General features: G+C 39.2%; 1 protein-coding gene across 2 annotated transcripts in view; it reads right to left on the bottom strand.

Annotated features, from left to right (window-relative positions):
- Nucleotides 1-21019, bottom strand: part of LOC111239832 (hippocampus abundant transcript 1 protein-like) — a 29471-nt gene extending 8452 nt beyond the window's left edge. The window contains exons 1-6 of one of the 2 annotated variants that reach the window (XM_022769748.1): nt 20721-21019; nt 11984-12082; nt 9598-9660; nt 8714-8841; nt 8230-8344; nt 138-380 (exon numbers count right to left, since the gene is read on the bottom strand). In XM_022769748.1, coding sequence (XP_022625469.1) covers nt 138-380; nt 8230-8344; nt 8714-8841; nt 9598-9660; nt 11984-12082; nt 20721-20795 — 723 coding nt within the window. In that variant the 5' untranslated portion in view covers nt 20796-21019. The remainder of the gene's footprint in view (nt 1-137; nt 381-8229; nt 8345-8713; nt 8842-9597; nt 9661-11983; nt 12083-20720) is intronic. The other variant, XM_022769750.1, reaches the window with a different exon arrangement.
- Nucleotides 21020-25182: the final 4163 nt, after the last annotated feature.

Below are 25182 nucleotides of genomic sequence, written 5' to 3'. Positions count from 1 at the left end.
CATTGAGGTGTCTTTGCCTCCACTCTACATACATACTGTGTCCAAAAACAGAGGAAATCATCTAATCATTGAGAAAAGCCTTCATGCAACTACAAAACAAATCAGTCTGCAACAAAATCATTATTCAACCAACTGACCAATCCTATATACTTGATACTGACAGAAAAGGGGTCGGCCTGCTCCCAGGATATGGGTGCCCCCCAGGTGTTGAGCCTCATCTTGTCTGGCAGAGACTCGGGCATGGCCAGCAGGATGAAGCAGATGTCTGCCAGAGCGATCAGTGTGGCCACCAGAACCACCAAGTTGTCCCCATACCAGGCTGACAGATAAGCCCCAATAGCTGGGCTTGTCACCAGGCTGGCTGCAAAAGTAGCTGACACCTAGAGAGATAAGAGGAGAGGGAGAGAGAGAGAGAGAGAGAGAAAGAGGGATTTTCTGGTACAGTACTTGTAATACTTGCTAATATGCTGATGTTTAACAGGTATAATGCTTAATATGTTCACCATTTTGGTGTCAGTATAATAACATTTGCTAATCAGCAATAACCACAAATTCCATTTGAAGTTGGGAATGTCATTAGTTTTCCAGGTATTTGGTCATAGAATTATTGGGTTAGTTGAAACCGTGTAGCTTGAAAAGAGACCGTGGTTCTCTGCAAGGTCTGGTGGTACCAAACCAAAGCTTGGCCAAAGGGAGGAACTGTGTGCTAAATATTATCATGCTCAAGTCAGACTGCTAGTCATTCAGCTAATGCCTGATCGCTCATCTTTTTGCTGTTATCTCATGAATCTTCCCCTCAAAAGCCTTTACTGAAGCTAGGTATACTATCTAGCATGGTAGCAGAAATCTTCTATCTTTAAAACCTGTTTATTCCTTAATGGAGCAGTGTGTAATATTTATGGGAATCTATTGGCAGAAATGGAATATACACTGTTGCCCATAAAGTTGAAAAATTTTGTTTTCAGACACAATCTTCTGTTTACTCCTATTTAAATGCATCAGTAATCACTTTTGACCAGGTGCAATGATTACATTATGTGTCCCAATTACCCAGGTGAAATGAAATAAATCACATTGTTTCAATCATTTCATGGAAAGAGGTAAAAAAATATTTTATTCCAACTTTATGAGCAACAGTGTAATAAACATGAGAATATTGAGTGTATGAGTGTATAATCACCTAAAATAATCACAAGTATGTTTTCGTTCACTTAGAATGAGCCATTTATATCTAGGTGCTCTTTAACGGAGTCCGCCATGTTGTGCCACCATGTTTTTACAGTAGCCTAGAACAGACAAACTGAACCAACCAGTGGCCTTTCGCATTTTTACGTTGACGCCACAGATTTTATACAGAAGACAAAGAAGATGAAGACAAAGAGGAAGAAAGAAGAGGTTGCTGGCAAACAATCCTTCTATCTATCTCTCCAGCTATGAGAAAGGTCCCACAGAATCAACTTCTATGAAGGGAAAACCTTTTCATGCCCCAGCTCCAGCATTGTCTACCATCAGTGCTTCTAGTAGGGTGGACAGGCAAGTCATTGCATTGAAATAATTGTGCTGTCCTGACATGTTATATTACCAACAAAAAGTTGCTGATTAATAGGTTTTTTGTATAAGGTGTGTTATCTGTCATTACTCTGCTATTGTAACAGACCCTGCTGCACTGGGTATGTACACAGATAATAAGAGCCAGTAAAACATGAGAAATAATGAAGCAGAGGAAACTTGCTGCCGTACGTCAGGTTGGTCTTGCCAGAATTTATTTGTATTACATACAACACATTGCCAAATGTTTTCCTTATTTTTCTCAATCATGCACTTCAATTCAAGTCGCTTTGGTTTCCAAGTTCCAATGAATGTACACGCCCATTCTCCAAAAATTAACAAATTCCACAAAATAATAAACCTGAGCAAAAACAAAAGAGATCCACCCCTTCCCTACCGCCTAATTACATTAAATTACCAAAAATGTGACCACATATTTTGTGTGGGTCACACTATTGTTGTGTGGTGTTATGGCTTTCTTTCTTCCTTTTTAACAAATCTTTACACATATGCCTTCAAGTTGTACCTCAACAGAATGGGTAGAGCACCATCTGTTGCTCGATTTCCAGTTATTGGAATTGATGAGACTGTGCATGACCAGCCTGCACATTAAGACTCTCCTGATGAGCCTCCTCCCAGTGATCAGGCACAGTCAGTTTTCCCAGGACCACAGCATGTCCTCTATGAAGATGACATCATAGGTGCCAGAGCTTCAACAAATGTTGAATGGGTAAGTCTTGGCAGTCACAATTTCTTCATTCTTTTTGGGTTGTAAACAAGGAAATTGTGAAGGACAGATCATGTTCAGCAATGAACGTGCTCACACGTATTTTTTGATCGCAGACACGGTCAGTCATTGCTGACTGTCACTCCCGGTAACGTAGTTGTATGTTGAAGTGCGCAGACAGCAGCTTTATGACTGGGGTCCAATTCATGACGAGAGAGCAACTTTTTTTTTATTTTTTACCACTGGTGGCATATAGTAGCTTACTCGAGCACACCAAGAAATGAGCGCCCGACTGCCTCAAGCCACTGGATCCTACACTGCCAGTTTTACCAAAACCCATCCCGCTATGCTTCTGATTGGCTAGTAAAGTTGGTTAGGTTCAGTGTCTGGTTAGGTTCAGAGCGAGAACTGTGTTCTTCTCATATCATTGGTAGTTGAACTTTATTACCTTGAACATGATAAACCGCATCCACAACAAATTCCCAAATGTATTGACTTTTCATTTTTCATTTTTTTTTCACAAAGCATTACGCCGGAACACTTTAAGCCCTGCTCACGACCATAAAAGAGTTGGAGCCCAACCATAAACTCACAGCTTTTAGTGTCCCCTGCTTCTTCTGTCTTTATCCAAGTCAACTCTGAAGACACAATAAGCTGTCGAAATGTTCATCAGTTTGAACACTAAAAGCTGCAAGCTTATCATTGTATCATTTTCTCCTTTCATTTGTAATGTGTTTATATGTATTTAAATTACAATAAATACAGCATGTATATCTGATCATCATTCAAACTTCAAAGGAACATTGAATAATAAATAATAATGATAACACTGAATATCAATATGTAAATAAATGTAGAAATTGCATAACATAAAAATATAGAACGTAATTTGAAGAACAGTAATGAATTAACTATAAAAATAGAACAAGTATAAAATGGTTTGATGCACTGATGATGTATGTTTAGGTTTGTGATTAGCCTACTTATGGTACTGTATTGACATTCCAGAGGGCCAGGAAGGAAACTCAGATGCCAGGTATGAAACCTGTGTAATGTGCTAGGGGATCAGGGCACTTGACCCTGATACGCCAAACGCAGCAACTGGGAAAGATAAGTCAGTTTCCCTGGCCCAAAGAACCATGCTGCCACGGTACTCCCGGGTGTCATCCACAGGCTCCCTGACTTGGCCTTGTACTGTCAAATTGTACAGGTACTGTCTGTAAAGACGTAAAAAACGTTCTTCTAGGCAGTATTGCTCCTGGCCACAGCATTTCCTCTCCCAGTCTATAGGCATGTCCCTACAGTTACCACAAGTACACCATGGTACCCCTGGCAGTCCAGCAGAAGGTGGGGTACCATGTCTGCACTGATGCATCATCAGGTCATCAAAAAGTAGCCCCAGCTGCCTCTCCAGGAGTTGGGAGGAGAACTCCCTGTGATCCTCCAGAGTCATCTCTTGAAAAAGTCTCTAAAGAAATAACATACAAGAAAAATAAAGAAAAGGCTTCATAAATTGCATGATATTATGTTCGCATGGTTATAGCATTGTTTTGCATATGCTACATGATACTGTTCCTTGGGGTGGAGTGGTAAATACAGAGGTCGGTAAATTACAGTTTACAGTCTACAGGTAAACTACAGTGTACCCCCCTTGTTTGCCCTCATTGCTTTATACAGTTGAAATAGATGAGTAAACTCTCACCCTTATTTCAAAGAGCTGGATAAACTGAGTTTATTTGGGTTTAACCCCAACTACACCCCAGTATATAATTTTAATAGAATTATTCAGTAGCATTGCTGACGTTTCACAGGTAATGGTAACTCACCTTACACTAAGATAACAAAAACTACAGAGTATAATAACTGTAGGTTTCTAATGAATAAAGCCTTAGTTTGATGCTCCAATCAGTCCCTACATCTTAATCCACATTCAAAAAAATATTAATCCACATCAGAAAATCCACAGGACCACGCCGTCGAATTGAGCTGTTTACTTCAAAACAGAAGAAAATAATAATACAGAACAATGTCCATTTCCGAAGTTATTATTAAAAACAAGATACAAAGGATTGGCTCTATTCTTGGCTTGCCTGACTAACCTGATATCACTTCCTGCCACTCCGCTTAGGGGAACATCCACGCAATACAGGTGCAAAGTAATTAAAAAAGGCAATTACCTTATTCCTTTGTATTCCAAATTTAACAAATTAAATTCTATATATTTTTAACTATCCACACACCCATTTTAGTGACATAAACAATAAACATAAATTATTGTAAATATGAACTGTAAATAATTCAACCTGTAAATAATGTGTATAATCCTTACTGTCTATTATTGTTATTTTACGTATGAAATAAAACTAACTAGTCCAACATCAATTATCTGCATTTAGGCTCCCACATCACCGCCCCTAATTGTTATCAATGTTCTTGAAACAATTACTCAACTTAAATGACCCTACATGTTGTGTAACTTAATTAAAATCCAACTGTCCAGAGAAGTTTTCTTCTTCTTCTTAGTTTCATCCAAACGAGACCTCAGCTTCAGAACAGTTCATCAATTGTCCTCAGATTCTTGAAGAAGACAAAGCTTTGTTATTGGACAGCAAAGCTCATTGGTCTAGGTCTTGACTTTTACCTGACAAACAAGGCCTTTCTTGTTGGGAGAAGTCTCCGCAATTCTTCCGAGTGGCCATGAATTTCTGGTTCCGTGTTGTCCACAATCACCAGCACATCACGTACACATCAGTTTCTTTCAGGTGTAGACCATCATTAACGTTTGGTGTTAAGGCCTCTAAATCGTTGAGATCTGAAGATGCCTTTGTGATGGGCCTGCTGTTTATGATAGCCTCAGCTTCACACAACAAGGTATGAAGACCTTCTTCATTCAAAAGTTGTTTCTTAAAAGTGATGTTCAGGATTTTTCTTACTTAACAGATAAGCTGCTCCCAGCTTCCTCCGTGGTGAGAACCTGCAGGAGGATTGAAGTACCCTTCTGTTGCAAGTATCTTGTGATCTTGTTGGTGTTCCATTCTGAGATTGATTTACTCTGCTCACTGTCAGCCGACCGGCAGTTGATTCCGTTATCTGAGTATATCTCTTTGACTTGTCCTCTTCTGGCAAGGAATCTTCTAATTGCATCGAGACATGCATCAGTGTCAAGCGAAGATGCAACTTCTAGGTGCACAGCTCGTATGGTGAGACATGTAAAGATGACACCCTACTTCTTTACTTGCTCTCTTCCTCTTTTCACCAACAATGGGCCAAAGTAGTCGACTCCAACTCTTGAATGGAGGATCATCAGGCAGGACCCTGCATTTTGGCTGATCTGCCATGAGTTGCTTACCAGGTGGTCCGTGTAATTTCTTACATGTAATGCACTGCTGATATCAGACTGTCTGACTCCATTCAGACTTTCAAATCTAAACTTAAAAGTATTTTTATGCCTTAACTTTCAGTTAGCTTCTTATTCTTTTACAAACTCAGGCTCTGTACCTGTTGCCATCCTACCACCGGCTGGTGGGCCTCAGTCCCAATAAACTAGTAAACTCAGTATAGTATAGTCCAGTTTGTCCTGCCAACGAGATCACTGTAAACCTTCTGAAAATCACTGCATCACGTGTTTTTTCATTCAAGCATATGAGCACCCAGGCTGTGTGCCTCTCTCTCTCCCTTCTCCTTCTCTATCGCATTCCTGTTACTCTCCACAGGTCCTCCCGCCTCCAGAGCTGCAGCTGTAGAGTTTGGATCTGCAACTGCAAACCACCTACCCATGATCCTGTTTAACACCTGCTGCTAAACGTGCTAAAATTTACTATAATTAATAATGATAATTATTAATGTCATTAGCTGTCATTACTATTTTTTATCAGTAGGAGCACTACAATTGCCATTGCACGTGGTTGATCTTGTCCTCTGTGCTCTCACTCTCTCTCCAACCCAAGCGGTCGAGGCAGATGGCTGCCCACCCTGAGCCTGGTTCTGCTCGAGGCTTCTGCCTCTTAAAAGAAAGTTTTTCCTTGCCACTGTGCTTGCTCTTGGTAGGAATTGTTGGGTCTCTTTAAATAATATTATAAAGAGAAGGTTTAGACCTGCTCTATTTGGAAATTGCCTTGAGATAACTTATGTTGTGAATTGGCGCTATACAAATAAAAATGAACTTGACTTAACTTGACTTGACCCTTGCTTTAGCAATCATCAGGGTGGACTGTGCTTCACCATTTGCAAAGCGCAGTAGTAGGTAGCTTGTTGTTCCATAAGTGTCTTCACTCATGTCAGCAAAGTGATGTAGCTGTGCGAAGACTGGTGCACCAAACTGCTTTGCCTTAACGCATCTGTCAACTCCAAAATTGTCAAGCTTTTGCAGACTTGAGATCCACTTTTTGCAGCTTTTAATGACGCTGTCTGGCAGGTTTTCGTCTGTTGGCATAAATCTTGCAGTAGTCTTTTGGCAGACAGTACTACTGTAGCGAGAAAGCCCAGCAGATCAAAGATGGAACTGACGAGGGAAAGCAATCATCTCCTCGTGAGCCTCTCCTTGTTCTTTAAGGTTGATCTTGAACTTGTACGGCAGATACCATGTTCTTCCTTCGGTTGGTTCAAGTTCAGCACTGTCAATCCTCACTGCATATCCTTTCTTGACAATGTCATCCATGAATGCAATATATTCTTCATAAAACTTGACATGTTGAGTTGGCTTATCAGTGACTCTGTGGCAAAAGAAGTTGAGCTACCTGGGTCCAGAAATGCGTACATTGTCACAGTTTTGGATCCCTTTTGTGCCTTGACACACACTGGAATGATTGAAAGAACACAATCTTCTGTACCGGCCCCAGTGACGCCAAAGGTTTCACAAGGTCTTCTGTGACACTGGCTTGTTCAGTAACATTGCTAGATATAGAGCACAGAGCTGCTATGTAAATACACTAACATATATTATTCATATCGCACAGACCAGACAGGAACATAACAAAATACTTTTTTAAATACAATACCTCTGTTTCTTCTCACTGATGCCTTTTGAGGGCTTCCATTCTTTCCTCTTCATCATCCACCGGAGCTGCCGCACTTGTACCTCCTCTGGCTCCTCTCCCACACCTAGACCTGACTGCTCCGCCACCTCTGCCTCTCCGCCCCCTCCCTCACCCTCTAACATCTGTGCCAGTAACGCTACCGGCACTTTGACTCTGCAAATGGTGAGAATATGTATCCAGCCAACGCTATCTCACTATAACACTAAACGACTACCATTACTTTCATTACTATTGTATTAGCATGTAAAGCAGCTAGCTAATGTGAGCCATAAAACGCTACCACAATGCAGAACAAGTGTTTAGAATATTCGTTATCTTACATGTCAGCTATTACCTATATAATCCAATATCTGAATATAGCCATATAAACGAACCCGTTCACTTGAAAGACTAATTGATGCAGTAGTTGATGCCACTTTGTCAACTGATGACCACCATAAACTCTCCAACACGCTTGGAAAGGAAGGGGTGAAGGGACAGGTATTCAGTTGGTTGGTTGCTGCATTCTCAAGGCTAAATGCCACTCAATCCTGCACACTGCTCCTTTGAGGTTAGTAATGAATATTTCCTACAATTATATAAAGGTTCTTATCATTGATTGGACATTGGGTGGGTCAATCGCTGTGAAAAACGCTTAATGATGTGCTCTGAGAATCCACTACTGCTGCTTCTAAGTCGACTGAAAGTGAAAGTGATATTTCACTGACGTCTGACGGGAAACAGCTGCCATGCACAATGTCAGACTAAATAATGAAGAGAAACAGAACTGTCTGATCATCAGCCTGATGTAAAGGAGCTTTCCTTAGTAAATTTAATTGTGAGCAGTAAATTTAGATAGCTTCTGTTTTATATATATTTTTATTTAAAGATTTATACATTTTCTCTAAATTCAGGGACGCGTTAAACAAGAGGCCTCACCAGACCATAGGCGGTACTCCTCTCTCTTTCTGCTGTCACATCAGCAACGTAGGCGAAGATGACCGAGAAGGTTACAGAGAAAGCTCCAGACATGGAGATCATGGCGAAGTACCACCTGGAGGATGAGCAGGTGTTAAAAAAAACTTTTAACAACTTCAGTTCTCTAGAAAGAACCTGAACCACTGCAGCAGTGCTGTGAACTGTAGATTGATTTTTATGACGAATGTTGAAGGACCCAGATAGTATTTCATATAAAGATTGAGCACTTGACTTGTTTTTGATCCATTAGCTCATATTAATCACAGTAGAACTGAACACACCACAAACTGAGACAATGTAAAACCTGATGGAAATATGTCATGTATTCACAGTATTAAACTGAGGAATATTTGTTTCCTAATCAGTCCACACACATCTTAAGTTTTGGTCTGCCATCGTTTTTCATTACTGCTTTTCTTTGGATGGTATTAACAGAGAGTCCTACCAAGGGCTGAGCCTCATCAGTGGGATTGGAGCGCAAGTGAAGAAGACAGTGACCAACAGGAAGGAGCGCCTGCCCCACACGTCTGACAGTGCACCAATCAGAGGAGCAGACATGAATGACAGCAGACCCTTGACACGAGGAGATGAAATCAGACACAATATAAACAACAATATAAACACATTATAGAAACATATTATTGTTTTGCCTTGGATTAAACAAGATTCCACATGGATTCATCTTTTAAACACTAAGAGTGTGTCCACTTGGCCTTCCTCTCTGGCAGAAAAGTGCTGGCAGGACGCTGGGGGGCGCTAGATCCCAGTGCATCAAAAAACGCTGCACATGGCTTGCTCAAATGACAACTGAGCAATACAATATACAATATCTTGACAACATATCAATATCACTGGTGTGTGATAGACTAGCATTGCCCTTTTGCTTTTTATTACTATTTGTTTGACTTTGATTTCCACTATCGGCAACAACTGGAAGATGTTTGCCCTCTGTCTGGATGAGCATACCACCACTCAATCTGACAGCCGTAAAGAAAAATCTCAGCATAGACAGAAACAGCCCAAACAAGCTTCTCCTCCATTTTCTTGGTTACCAGGGTGATAAGTAGCTGCAGTGACGATACAAGCACCTTTCTGTAAAGTTCAGAGATTTTCAACTAAAAGCGCTCAGAGCGGCTGCACAAAAACAGAGGGTGCAGCGCCTTCTTTACCAATAAGGAACAAAAAACACTGGCACTCAGAAAAAAAACACCATATGGACACACCCCCTAATATCAGTTTACTGCTCATGGTTAGTACATCATTAATTAATGCAGAAATCTCTGCATTACTCTTTCTAAATGTGTTGTTATGTACAGTGTGAGTTCTTACCTTCACACCCTGAATGAGTCCATTCATCAGGAATGTGTGCTGTGGAAATGTTTCATGTAAAACCTACAAAAACAGAAAACATTTATAAAACCTACACAAAAAACTGTAATTTGTGGAGCAAGATACAAACTATCTATCCTACACTTCACTATGTTCAAACTATATATCTTGCTCCACAAGATACAAATTACGTATCTTTCAAGTCTCTTTTCAGGGGGGAGCATTCATATTCAAAAAGCTTAAAAAAGGCATTTGCATATTTCGCTACTAACTATAAATAAGCTACATAATTTGAATTCTTTCCATGTACCAATAACATACCTGAATTTTGGTTTCAATAAAGCCAATACTTTTCTTAAAGCTGGAATGCGGTACTTTTTCTATGTTTAGCAGAGCAAACTAAACTTCTACATGTTAGTGCACCACCTGCGGTTATTCAAACATGCAGGTAAACCCTTGGTTACTCTGTGAATAGCGCACTGCGTCAGTATTGTCTATACTGGATGTGATTCAGTCATCTGTCTCTTTTTTTTTAAGCAATTTTTGTAATGCCTTTATTAGAGTGACAGTCAGACATAGACAGGAAAGTTGGGGCGTGAGAGGGGCCACGGGTCGGTTTCGAACCGGGGCTGCTGCAGTTAGAACTAAGCCTTAATGGTACACGATCTACCTGGTGAGCCACTGAAGCACCCCCTGTCTCACTTTTAATCAGTACAGCTGGCTACAGTGGTACCATAACAGCTCATAATTGACTATCACATAACTACAGCCCTGCTATTGTCTGTCACACTCTTGATCTATTTAATTTCAACCACAGACTGAGGTTACCTTCATAACTACAGCTATATAAATTCAGGATGACAGTCATCCAAGTCTTTATGGCATCTACACATTCTTTTAACATGGACAATTGGTTTCTCTCATCAGGTTTAAAAGAGCTGTACAGCTGGAGATCATCGGCATCACTCCATGGCAGACCCAGAGATGCCCACCAGCTGGTTTAGCCTATTTAATGAAATGCTGTGGTCGACAGTATCAAAAGCAAAGCTGAGGTCAAGTAAAACCACTAATTTTCAGTAGCATTTCCTGTCTGCAGCCATCATTATATCGAAAGTGACTTTAAGCCATTTCTGTTGAATGTAATTTGTGGAAACCTCACTGAAAGGAGTCATACAGGCTGTGTGTTTGCAAGACTGCTGTAAGATGCTTGGCAACAATCATTTCCAACATTTTTGGACACAAGAGGCAGCTTGGATATAGGCCTATAATTCATAGGAAAGGGTGGGTCAAGATATGTTTTTTTCAGCAAAGGCTGAACTATAGCGTGTTAAAACTGGCTCGGAACACAGCCAGTTGAAAGGGACAGATTTACAATAGATAAAATAGTGGAGCATATTGAATTAAAAATATTTAAAAAAAGGGATGAGGGAAGAATGTCAAGGGTACCAGATGAAGGCTTAATTTTGTGTAACAATTCTGTTATGTCCTTCAAGGAAAAAGGAGAAAAGAAGTTTAAAGTAGTGGAGCAAGGAACACCAGTGGCATGACGGTTGGAATAGGGGGGGGTATTTGCTCTGATAACAGCAACGGAGTTTATAGTCTCAAATAGGAGTTTTGAATACCTTTTTTTTGATGCAATTATGTTGGCAAAATAAACAGTCCTAGCATCTGTCATCATTCATTGAGACTGCGTTAGAGTGCTTTAAGAAAAAGCCAATGGACTTCAAGTTTGGTGGCTTCCCATAAACACTGTGTCCTCCTACATTGTCACCTAAAAATGCAAATTGACTCATTTATCCAGGGTGAGGATTTGACTGAGTAGATTTTTCTAGATTAAAAAGGATTCTTTATGTCTAACACAGAGGAGCACTGCTTGTTAAAAAACGGGAGTAGTTCACCTAGAATTCACAAAGTAGGTTACTGATGTTCATATTCAGACTTACTTTTAAGCGAAATGTAGATGGAATTTTCTCGACACTGATCTAGAGAACAGGATTTAAATAAAATGGGACATCACAGTGAGGTGTTGATGAGTCTGTATGACACTGCTGAGATGATGTGACAAATCAGTGAATGAATCATGAATTTGTCGTATGGAAAATCACCAAAATTGAAGTCCACCGGCTTTATCTTAAAGAGCTCTGAATGATCTGTCATAATCTGAATGAAATGATAAGGGATGCTAGAATTGCTTATTTTGCCAACCTTAATGCATCAAACAAAAGGAATTGAAAAGTCAAATTTGAGACTATAATAGGACTGTCATATTTAGTACCAGGCCTTCTCCACATGGGAGCTGAGGCCTAGCCAGCATTGCTCTGTATGAACCCAGTGAGCAGGCTGGATGTTTAACACTATCTTCCCCCCACCATGCAGTGTTACTCACAGTGAGCATGGGTGTGGTGAGTAAACCCCAGGCGAAGAACTCCAAGAAGATCACTACCACTGCATGATACACACTGGGCCTGCCGATACCCTGCTGCAGCTGAAACAAACAAACACACACACACACATACACACACACACATTTTATAAGTGTAACATGACTCTATATTAAAAGGGTACTAATTTACTCAAGTCTGTGAAATCAGTTGTATAATGCCGTCTGTGACTCTTGTGGGAAGTTTTTAAAGTTTGCAAAAATAACTCTGGTGACATCATTATGACATCATAACTTATGTTCAGTTATATATCGGTGTTTCCATGCAACAAATTAAAGATGGCATCAAATTCTGAGAATTGTAGGATTCTGTATTCTTGGAGGTTGTGTGCTTCTAGGGACTCCTGCAGGTTCTTACTTGTGCAATACGAATTTTGCTGGAGTACCCTTTAACTTCAAAGTCTGGGCCGTTTCATCCCAGCTGATCATTTTCTAAATCATCGATCAGGTTTTGGATTGATTTCCTTCCTTCCAGGCAGCCACTGGTTTCAGTTCATTTCTATAAAAATCTACTGGCAGAGACATTAAACTGCTTACTTGTTTTCAATATTTCATTATCAGCATTAAGAGCAGGAACTATTTTCAAAATTGTCCCCATTTGGGGGCTCTGACATCTGAGATTTGCAAGTCACTGTGGTATTTCCACACCAAGATATTTGCACAAAACCAAGCACAGTTGTTGTGCTCCTGTTGCTTCTTGCACTTCAGAGTTGTAGTATCATGTGATTGAAAAAAAATTGTTGTGTGAGTTGTGTTGTTTCTTGCAAAATTTTCCCTGTCAACAATTTAGCTACCAATGAAATCTTTGTCTGTTTAATGATGTCATGAGACCACACGAGAGAGCTTGAGTTTGTCATCACTTGTCAACATACCTGGTACACACTGAATTTAAGAAATTATTTGAGCCATCACCACAGGTTGAGTCCACAGTTACAACAAAGCTGCCAGATTACAGTGAACTACAGGAACTGAAACAGAAACTCTTAAAACATTGCAGCTTTTGTCCCTGCAAACATAAAAACATTGTGATCCTTCCTCAAACACACTGCCAATCGCTGAAACACCCTAACCTTTGCTTGCCTCTCCAAGACTGAGTGAACTCAAAACCTTACTTTTCTTTTGTCAAGAAGCATGAAAGACAAAACACCAGCATCCCTGCTGAGCCTGCATCACTGCAGACCAGCTGAGAAATAAGGTATTAAGGTTTGTACCAAGCATGCAAGAGATCAACATTCAATGCTGTCAGTAAATCTAACCAAGATTACAAAAAACAAACATAGATATTCATAATCTGGAATTTTCCTTCAACATAATTTAAGAAAATTATTAGTAAACTAGAAAATTCCTGGAGAAATTTTGAATGTGCCTGCTGCTTGGTGCATGTACTTCACTCCTTATGTTTCAATCTGTAAAAAGGACATTACTTTCAGTTTCAATCATGTCTTAGAGACTTATCCTGTCACTGACCGGGCCAAAATGACCTTACAATAATGGTTTTTAGCTAAAACTATCCTCACAATTATAGAGAGACATGTACACACACACAAAGAACCCCACACTCACACACAAGTACACGCAAATACACAGTGTTGATTTAGTTGTTCTCATACCTGAATTAAAAGGCTAAGAATTAATCATTAATTCGTATTGCAGTCAGTAGAAGAGGTGGAGGGTACTCCCATCACTTCCTTAAAAACTGTGTAGCGTTATCGCCATAATTTAAAATTTGCTCTCATTGAAAGGAGGCACTAGTCCTCTGGGAGGACAACAAAGAAGTAATTAATTCAATGGATTCAACGGATCTCCAGTCTCTACTTCAAAAGAACACAACAGGACAACAACAGGGTGTAAGTTAAGAAGTTTATTAACTAAACTACTATCTACAGAGTAAATGCAAGGTGTAATAATCAGAAGATGAAAATAATAATGAAATGAGCTGTGTGATGAGTTGGCAATGGTGGGAGAGAATATGTTATGGCTATACACTATGGCTATACAGCTAATGATACTACGTCTACAAATGAGATTTGGTAATAAATATTACTATATTTCGAGATCAACCCAGTCATGAGCAGATTGTTAAGACCGGCCTACTGTGAGTTGCGCTATAGCTGGAGACCCTTGGCTGGAACCCAGGTGGCTGTGGTTGTCGTGGTAACCCTGTAGACCCGGGATTTAAGTGGATTCTCACGGAGACAGATTCTGCCGGTGTCTCAGCAGTTCAGCTCTGGTGGAGTTTGCCAGGAGACTTTCTGTCTTGGGCACTCTTGATTTCTGGTAGGCTTCTCTGCAGGCTGTCGTGGGCAGATGTGTTATCTGCCGGCATCTCTTGCGGGTTGATGCGAAATAAACTCTAATGCACTTAACTTTGGCCAGATAACTTTAGAAGAGACTGGTTGACCAGATGACTCTAAACTGTCAAAAATCTTCAAAAAGGAAAACTTTACAAAAATTACTCTGAGGCACTTCTGTTGTTTTGGTTCAGTAGGTCTTGACTTGGCTTATAAAAATAAAAGATCGTGTGTGTAGACAAAAACAATGTTACTTGGAGCACATGGCAAAGAAAGAATAAAGGACGAGGACAAGCGAAAAGTGCAAAAATGGCTAAGCGCCTTGGCCAAGAGTTTGGAACTACATAGCTACAGAGCTACAAAAAGCCATTGAGCTGGGATTTGAGCCTGGACTTTGAGCTTTTAGCAAAGTGTGAATTGATCACAACTGTTTTATCCACTGGGGGCTGGCACACGTTTAAGGGGCGTTACCTGTCTTCTCCTGTGTTTCAACTTGGAGAAGAGAGTAATTTTCCACTGAACTTTTAAGTAGTTTCTAGAGTTTACCTATAAACTCACACATCCGTCTTCCACCATGACCATAAAACATTGAATTAAATAACATATAAACCTAATGGCACTAATAATGACAGACAGGAATAATACAAGTGTTGATTTCATATTACATCCTTCAAACCTGGAATTAATCATACTACAAGTGGTTGACTGATCAAACAACATAATAAACACTTCCTGAAGCTTATAGTCTATAAATGTGGATTACACAGCAGTTCTTTGACTGTAATAATAATAATATGGACATTCTGGATGTCATGTAGTGTATGTTACCTTGTGTGAAGGATGCTGACAGTATGGTCACATGAAGGACATTGTCTTAAAGTCTACATGTTACATTTCAAACATTCTATAAGATAAGAAGTTTGGGATTGACCTATTACATAGAAACATCTCATGAGTTACAGAACAGTTAGATATTTAATTATTTATTCTTCCTCAGATCTGTGCCTGTGAAGAGTGTTCTGCTGGCCACTGCTCAGGATTGGAATCTGGGTTGTAGTTAATGACTCTTATCTAGAGAGGGACAGAGGAAGGGAGGCTGGTGTGTGTGTGCGTGTGTTCATGCATGACACAGAGAGGCCAGGATTCACACCTTAGTGATAATCAGTCCTTTTGGTGTTACTTGTCCTGTATAAGAAACAATCAAATATCATTAGAAGGAGTCTTATTGATACAAACTGGAGATTTTGCCTATGTTCTCCAGTTACATGGTGTCCATTCGCTGATCCTCTGGAGCTGACCCTTTGACCCTTGGTCTGATTCTGTGTTCCTCTGGCATGCTAAAAGCATGGTCTGTTTGTGAGAGAAGGGTCCTTTGTCTATGTTTCCTATCAATTTGATAGTTTGATGGTGGGAAGAGTAACAAAGTGTCAATTTTGGGTCTATAATTCTGCATGTCCTTACAATGAACTTCTTTAATGGATCCTGACTGGTGCCAGACCCGGTATGTACGCTACAACTATAAAATCAGTGATGTTGATAGGTTTTCAATGTAGTGAGTCCCCGGGACCCACAGGTGGTGATTTGAGTGGGTCCCTGGGAAATTCAATGGGTCCCATATAACTTTTTTCTATTTCTTAAATTGTAGTGTTAAACTCCTTTGATGGTGGTATGATATGGTTATAATTAACGGATATATTCATGTATGTTCAAAATGTATCTGAAATTAAACAAATAAGATCCAAATCTGAAAAGTTTATTGCAAAACAACTGTCACAGCGGCATGACATACAAAATTCAAATAAAATAGCATTTTTGTAGCAACATAAATAGCACTAAAATAAATTACTAAAATTCAAATGAAAACAAAATGGTGTCTGTAGTACCAAAATAAATTATGAATAAAAGTGCTGATTTTAACACATAAACAAAACATTCTCATCACCATGACAGAGTCAACAAATAAATTTTCACCAAAATAAGACCAAAATCTTCTTGTCTGAACATCAACTAAATCAAATGAACTGAATCAATCACTGTGAAACTTTTAGTACACAAATGAAACTTAACTAACGAAAGTCTGTTGAGAAAAATAAAGTGATGCAGATATGTTTGTGGTGTATTGTAAGCAGCTTATTAAACTCCGGAGTATGTTTTATTTATTTCATTACAGCACGTCCCCAAGACGTTAAAACATTGTCGACATGAGTGAACACAGCATCGAGCAGTGGAAACATGAGTTTATTTACTACTATGAAGTTCGTATCTTTAATTGTTGAAATGAAATCCGCGGTGACTGGCTAATTGTTGTGGTAGTGGCTAAACTAGCATGTCGCGATACTGTACACGGGGGATCACGTCTGCGCGGAGTAGATGCGCAGAGGGTTGAAACAGCGCTTGCCTGGTCTGCTGACAGCGAAGTTACTTTTGCTAGTTACTGTGATTTTAAACACGAGTTGTTGTTCACAATGTTTCGTTTTTCATGGGAAAAATTAGTTGCGTCCCTGGGATGCATGGATAGTGAGTTTACTGCGTCCTTTCAGATTTTAATGCATCAGGGACGCAGGACGCGTACCTAGCAACATCACTGTAAAATATATCATAATGAGACCAAAATTGGGTGATACAGGACAAAAAAATCTCTACATTTTCAACATAAAAATAGTCAATGAAGGTTGGAAATTGTGGGATTTAAACAGAGTTTGTCTGACTTTTTTTGAGAGAAATTAACAGGGATGGCAGTTAGAGTTCGCATTTAGCTCCGGTTAGCCAGTGGAGCTGTGCCTAAAGTAAGACAGCAGACATCGCTGAAGATGTAATAAACATCACAATGCTTACAACAACACCGCACTGAGCGAGCGAGAGAGAGGGAGAGAAAGAGAAGCTAGTGCTAACTACTAAGCTAAAGTAACTAGCAGATCTGAACAGCATGTAAACACAAACTTCTGAGTAAGTGGAAGTCGCTAAAGGGAGCAGAGAGCTCTAAGTTCTGGAGCAGAACTAGTGTAAGTTTGTACAGTAGGTAGTTAGACACTGTGATGAAATAAACAGAAACACGTAATTACATGGTATCGGATGGGTGCATAGACCGTGTACTTGCTGATACGCAATCCAGTATTTTAGGCAATATCGGAGGAATTTCTGATACTAGTTATGTGACTGCAATGCAATAGTATTGAATGATATTATTATTCTGCATATTTATTGGCTTATTCCTCTTCCCTATTGAAATTTCGGCGCATAATTAGTCCCACAGCTTTGAGAAAACCGTGACAATATATATAACAATGCTCAATCGGGAATGGTGTGCTATGACTTTTCAAAGCAATTCGAGTAACCATGGCAACGTAAATGGCAATGAAAGGCGAAAAAATTTCCATAGAGAATGAATGGGGAGACGTCTTCAAAACGACCAACTTTGGAGCTCTACTGCTGCGTCATATTACTCAATCTACACACATCACGGCTTCCTCAATAGAAGAGAAATTTGTCCTGTTTCTTACAATGTGTCCATCTTAGCACAGAGATTTACAGAATTTGAACATGAGCCTCAATGAGATGGGAGTACCCACCACCTCTCCCATCGACATTCAATGAATACAAATTCAGGAGCTGATTTCCCCAAGAAATGCAGAAGTGACTTTTATGTAGCTCGCTCCTTTGTCCACATTTTTGGCTCTAGAAACACCAACGCCAGATATACAGTGCACAAAGGTCTTGTGCCCATCATGGTCTGTTGATCGATCTGATAGGAGTTACCGTTTTTTCACAAAAAGTCATTTGAGAGGCTCGCCGAGCTCAAATCACACCCAGATCTGTGTCAGCTCTGTCTTCCAGCTAGACACAGGTGTTCGAACCAGCTCGTTAAGAGAGTCTTTGATCTTTGGGATGTTTACAAACACAGAAACACGCACGCACGTACTCACGCACACACAGAAAGCTGTTTACAAATTAGTGCTCATAGAGAGAGATTACAGTTCAGACTGGAGAGTGCAACACTAAACACAGCAGCAAGCATATTGAATTTTCTTTGAGCTTTGAGCTACAGGAACTGTTCAACCATCGTAGTAGCTCTGCCATAGCAATACACACACACACACACACACACAAAAACCCCACCACCCCATTGTTATCACTGAAGGTAGGCTAAATAACAGAAACACCTCTGTATAATTTAAAATACACTACATCCTCCACAGTGATAAATTGAAGTCACAACTGTCTAAAACAATTTTAATAATAAATTGCCAACTGAGTATATTAGTAATTATCAGGTGTATGCTCAGGCTCCAAAGTGCCTAACTACAATTAATTGGTTGATTTTGTTGCTGTTCTAACCAGGGAACTGATATATCTGGTAACCTAAAGAGGTTCTTTTTTTTTTTAGATTTATCATATATTATTATTATCACCCTATAACATGTTTAACCCTCCCTCCCCATTTTCAAAAGTAAAATTTTAACTGACTTTGTAATTTTATCTGAGAACATTTATACACAGTGATTTACTTCTACTGATGTCTTTTCACTAACAGTAGTGACACTGTTCACGTGTTGATGTGCTGACATCAGTGTGATGTCCCATCTCCAGTCAGTTTCTGTTACTGGTAGAGTTTATCACTGCTCTTTCTGACCACAGTTAATGTTGCTGTTTTTTCATCACAGTGTCTAACTACCTGCTGTACATTTAAACTTACACTATTTCTGCTCCAGCACTTAGAGCTCTCTGCTACTTTTAGCAACTTACACTAACTCAGAAGTTGTTTACATGCTGTTCAGATCTGCTAGTTACTTTAGCTTAGCAGTTACCACTAGCTTCTCTTTCTCTCCCTCTCTCTAGCTTGCTCGGTGCAGTGATGTTGTAACTTCAGTGTAGAGGATTGTGATCTTTATTACATCTTTAGCAATGTCTGCTGTCTTACTTTAGGTACAGCTCCACTCACTAACCGGAGCTATCTGTCAATTCTAACTGCCATCCCTGAAAATTTCCCTCAAAAAAGTCAAACTCTTTTTAAATCCCTCAATTTCCAACCTATTTTTATATAGAAAATGTAGAGGTTTTTTTGTCCTGTATCACCCAGTTTTGGTCTCATTCTGATATCTTTCACAGTTTTTGAGGAAGTTATGGGAGTACCCTCCACCTCTCCCACTGACTGCAACACAAATTCAGGAGCAGGTGTTACTGGGCAGAAATGGGCAAAGCTGATTCTGATTGGCTAATTGAACTCATTAATTCTTAGCCTTTTAACTCAGGTATGAGAACAAGGTAAATCAACACAGTGTATTTGCCTGTACTTGTGTGTGCATGTTGATGTGTGGTTAGTTGCGTGTGTGTACATGTCTTTCTATAATTGCGAGGATAATTTTAGCTAAAAACCATTACTGTACTGTCATTTTGGCCAGGTCAGTGTCAGGATAAGTCATATAACATGAATGAAACTGAAATCAAATGTCCTTTGTACAGATTGAAACATGAGGAGTGAAGTACACACACAAAGCAGCAGGCACATTAAAAATTTCTCCAGGAATTTTCTAGTTTTTTTTATTAATTGTCCATTGTCCATTTGCCTGATGTTGTAACACCAAAATTTCTCATATTTGAGACAAAAGTCATTTTAGTGGCACGTATCTGTCTATGACATTTTATTTGTACTAGAAAGTCGATTATAAATTACACTGTTATTCTACATGTTGTTAAAACAATGTAATGTCGGACTATTTTCCATGAAGGATGTTAAAATGGACGCTGACGGAGCCATGGAGGCTGTGGAGGGTTGAAGCTGCAGTCTGCGCCTGCCCTCAGGCAGAGAGCTATTACGTAACAGATAATGGATCCATCCTGAACACATCAGCATCATCGCACTAAGCCGAGCTGTCTGTGGGCCACATTATACATGCTCAGCCATGTCTCCATTACAATACACAGTCATTTCCAGCCAGCAAAAACAGCCATTTTGGACCAGATCGGCATTTTCGCTCCAGTCATTCACTCATTTTATCATCTGTGACATTTTATCAATTCTATTTTATCACAGCGATGTTAACGAAAACATCAAACTCCGGTAGGAATCATCAGTAGAGAAAATCAAAGTTGCTCTGAGCAGCTTAACGTTTCCAATGATCATGTTTCTGGGTATTTTGCTGTGACATGAAACATATATATCATATTATTATAAAATAATATATATATATATATTTTTTTAACAAAAAAAACAAACATATTATACTAACTTGATTAGGAATTCTGAGGTGTACGGTGATTTAAGTGAATTTAATATACAACCTACAGAATTTTGAAATGAATATAAAATCGCCTGGATAAAAGCAGGATAAACAATCGTACATGTTGTTCAAGTAATAACAAAATATGAGTAAAATGGCGGGTCATCCACTCACCGCGCCTCCGTCCTTCATGATGATCTTCTTGACCAGCACCACTCGGCCGGTGCCCGCCGGTGGCTCCCCCGCCATCTCTTCACACCTGCCGCGGGTCACGAAGCAACCATGCCGCGTAGATATCCGCGGTTCTCCAGGTGCTTCCAGGATGTCTCCTTATTGAGCCCCAAATAGGCTAAACTGACTTAAAGGATATAGCAAAATATGAACCGTGACAGATATTATCCACAACTTCTTCCGGCAAATTCTCCGTTAGATCGTCGACGGTTCGCAGCTCTCACAGTAACCGCACTGACACTGTCAAGCTAGACGGAAGCTAGTGGACTTCCTGTTTGGGCTGAGCTTCTTTTCAGAACAAAATCATAGTTTCTAATACGCCACGCTTACTGGCCTCAGACTTTGGTCGCAGGTTTTCCCAACCAAACATTATTTACAGTATTAGTATGAACTTTGTGAAACTGAGAGAAACCCTTGTGCATTTGCTTGGTTTACCACAATCTTCATTGCCTTCTTTGGAAAAATGTATTCACTGAATATGATTTTGAGTTTTTTTTTACAATCTGTGTAAAATTATTAATTAGACTGTAAATTCCATTTCATAATTCAAAGTAGGTTTTGGGTCCTAGACCGATCTTCTATAGACTACTACGAAAAAACGATTGCTTAAAATACAAAAACAAACCATAATCTAAATCCAGGTGTCTGGCACTGAGAGGTCCCTTAATGTATCACTTAATTTGAAAAGCAAAAACTTAACCCCTTAAAAACACCTTGATTTCATAATCACTTAAATAATAACATTTTTTTTAGGTAAGACGTTAAATATACATTAACATTTAAAATCTATGCAAGTTCTCGAATAAAGATTCTCTTAAAATCCCATGAACAATACCTTAATCAAATAGTTATTGGGTATAATGTTTTCAATGGATTTAAAAAAACAATGGGTTTTTGCTATATTTTCTGGCTGGAGCCAAATATTTTTCACATTTGACCAAGTATTTGAAGTACCAAAGGAAAAGTGTCTCAGTTTCCCACAGACCGGACAACTCTTCCTGGATCAGTACTGCAATTTGATACATTTAAATAAACTTTTACATGTTTTTTCTCTTTCATTTAATTTAACATTTATTTTGAAAGTCGAGTTACTCTCTTACTCTACATCTTGTGTCACTGGCGAAACTTGACATAGTCAATGCAGAACGGTGTGGTTCATTGTGGGTTCTTAAGGACCTGGCCCGGGTCTTTGCCTCGCTGATCAGCTGTTGGTCAAAACGGCAAAGAAAACAAAAAACAAGGTACATTTTTTTTTGAAAACCTTAAAAATGTGATTAAAAAAGGAATGGTAACACAACGGACAGACAACACGACGCAGTCTGTTAATGCATCTCTCGGCTCGGAGCCCGAGGGAAAGACTGTTACATCAAGACAGAAACAATCACAACCAGACCGGAAATTAGATCTAGCTTTTACAATCAAAGCGCCTGAAGAGAACAGTATACCAATGCATTTGATTGAATTGAATTAATTTTGTTTTCATTTTTATCTTTACTTTAAACACATGATTTATTATCTCTTATCAGGGAGTTTTCCATCAGTATTTAAATTGTCAACATGTGCTCTTTATTTTGAAAATGAAGCAGTATTCCTGTTTGTCACGTGTCAGTAGCTCTCTCTCTCTCTCTCTCTCTCTCTCTCTCTCTCTCTCTCTGTGTGTGTGTGTGTGTGTGTGTGTGTGTGTGTGTGTGTGTGAATAAAACATGATTAAAAAAGAGTAGTGACGGTGGGAAACGTGACGCCTTATATCATCAATCAGTAGAGGAGACGATTTAAAGCTCGTCGCCACGTTTACACCGTTTTATTATTGAATGAATCCTGTTTAAGAATTATGAAGGTTAGGATATGTAATTGTCCTCCTCTTAATCCCTTTGAAAAATTTCTGAAAATGAAAACAAGGGGACAATATTTGTCATTCAATATCTGTGTGGTAAATAACTCTTTTAGATAGATAGATAGATAGATAGATAGATAGATAGATAGATAGATAGATAGATAGATAGATTGATAGATGATATTGAGTTTCTGTTGCTGATAAGTTTTTTGTTTTTGTTAAGCAATCATACTACAATAATTATTTTAATTCTTATGTCAAAGCTACCATGGCAACAGAGTTTTCTTTTTTCCCAGTGTCTCACTCTGTCCTGTTAGATATATAACATACAGCTGACCAGAGCAGATCACCAATATGTTTGGAGGTGTTGCTAGGTAACAGTGTACCTGTAGAGGAAAGTGGATCTTACCTGTAAGCTGAGACGCAGAGGACAGCAGTTGAACTGTGAGCTGTGATGACTCATCTGTGGCTCAGAGCAGCTTCAACAAAACCACGATCTAACCAGAAAACCAAGAAGGCGACATTCTGACAGACACAAACCTCAACAGGTAGGTTTTATGAAGATAACTGGAAAACATCAAAATATATCCATCAAGGCCACACAATTCTCTCAGTGCGTTATGTTTATTACATAAAATGTAGAGAATTTATTCATTTGCATCAAAATATATCAATTTAAGTTCATAATGTTGCTGTAGCACTAACTAGTGGTGAAATGGCATCAAATGTTGCAGGTTCACTCACACTCAGGAGTTGATATCTGTCTTTAACTTGAACCAGCACAAAGTGTTTAAGAGTAATGGTAGATTATGTGAAACAGGTGTGATAAAAATTTTCACCAGACTTTTGTTTCTTTGAGTCACAGTTCAGGAATGTCATGTGATTCCTGTGTGTGTGTGTGTGTGTGTGTGTGTGTGTGTGTGTGTGTGTGTGAGAGAGACAGTAGATGTGAAGATGGCATTAGCCAGTGGTCACTGGCTGGAGATAGAGATGAGGGGAGAGGCCCCAAGACCAAGGTGAGTCACATTCTTACTCTTACAGATGAAAAGCTCTACACATTTGAAAGCTGAGGCCGTGAGATACATCGTACACTATAGCATCAACTGGGCTGGTGTAACCAGTAGGTTCATCTGCTTTCTTATTGTTTGTGTGTTTGACCCCTCTTAGTGTTCCTGTCTTCTTTCACAGGTATGGACACACGTTAGCTGTGGCAGGAAATGTTGCCTTCCTGTTTGGAGGAGCCTCCAGCATCAACCAAGAGGTGATTTGAATTTTTTCTCCTTTTTCAAGCCCTTTTTATTCAGGTAGATTTGATGAACAGCTGCCTGCTTCCCGTTTACACTCAAAACATCTGGAGGGTACATTATTTTTTGGTAACTTCTTCTCATTTATTTAGGAGGACAAACCTGTTTACTTCAGCGACTTCTACATGTTAACAGGTAAAAATGAAAGATGACTACATATGCTATGGAGCTGCCAAAGTCCTGAAAGATATTTTTTGTTGTGTGTGCAAAAGATATTTAAGGTGCCCTGTGGACCACTATTGTGCAGTGTTTTTGCTAGCAGGTCCATTATGATTAATTTTTATTAATATATTTCAAAATTGATTTTTTTTTAATGTATTTATTTCCATTCATTATTAATTTCCCAGTAAGTCCAATTTGGTCCTCCACATGGAGCAACACAGACAGTAACATCCGCAGATTCCCTGATGAGACAAACTCTGATAGAGTCTCGGTCTGTAAACCCAGGAAAGCTGTTAACCAGAGGCCTGTACTACGAAGCAAGTTCAACATACCCAGGATAACTTTTAGTTATCTGGCTTGACTGAACCTAACATTGATCGTCCTTATAACCTGCACTACAAAGCAGGTTATCAAGGGGCTCAGTTAACCCTGGGTTTACCTATCTGGTTACAAGCGCGTTCATGTGAAAGAGGCGGAGTTGATAAGCAACATCGTCAGAACCATGAATGAAGTAGCCTACTTAATATGATATGAGAAGAAACGCTGATGCTTAGTGGTAAGTTCGGTTATAGCAACGTCCAAAAGTGATATTCAACAAAGTGAGATGTAAACAATATGATCACATAACTGGAATAAAAATATTATTTCAATGTTTAAATATAATCACATTTAAAGTCAGACTTAAGATATATTGTAAATAAGTGCATGAATTATCATTACGTTTGAGTTTTTTCGCTCTTTTGTCTGATGATGAACATCTGTTATGAACATGAGATGCAAATAAAACAGTTAAAGTTAATGTCGGATTGTTTCTGCTGGGCATGCTTTTGTTTGTAGTTTCTCCTGATGCTGTGACATGGGAGGAGATTCCTCAGAGCGGAGAAGTACCCTCAGCCAGAGAGGGACACACTCTCTGGTAAACTACAGGACTGACTAACTTCAGTTATTACTCAATATTTATACACACAATGGAAGTAATAAGCATAAAATGGTGAATCAAGACAATAGAGACAACATACGTTTTTTTATTGTATTATGTTTTACATGATTTATCACTTGTGTCTTAACAGTAGTTCAAGTAAGCTTTGCATTATTGTCCACATCA

Source organism: Seriola dumerili, unplaced genomic scaffold (genome assembly GCF_002260705.1).
Source record: "Seriola dumerili isolate Sdu_G_001 unplaced genomic scaffold, Sdu_1.0 BDQW01004927.1, whole genome shotgun sequence".
Classification (NCBI taxonomy): domain Eukaryota; kingdom Metazoa; phylum Chordata; class Actinopteri; order Carangiformes; family Carangidae; genus Seriola; species Seriola dumerili.
This window is presented reverse-complemented; position numbering and strand designations above follow the sequence as displayed.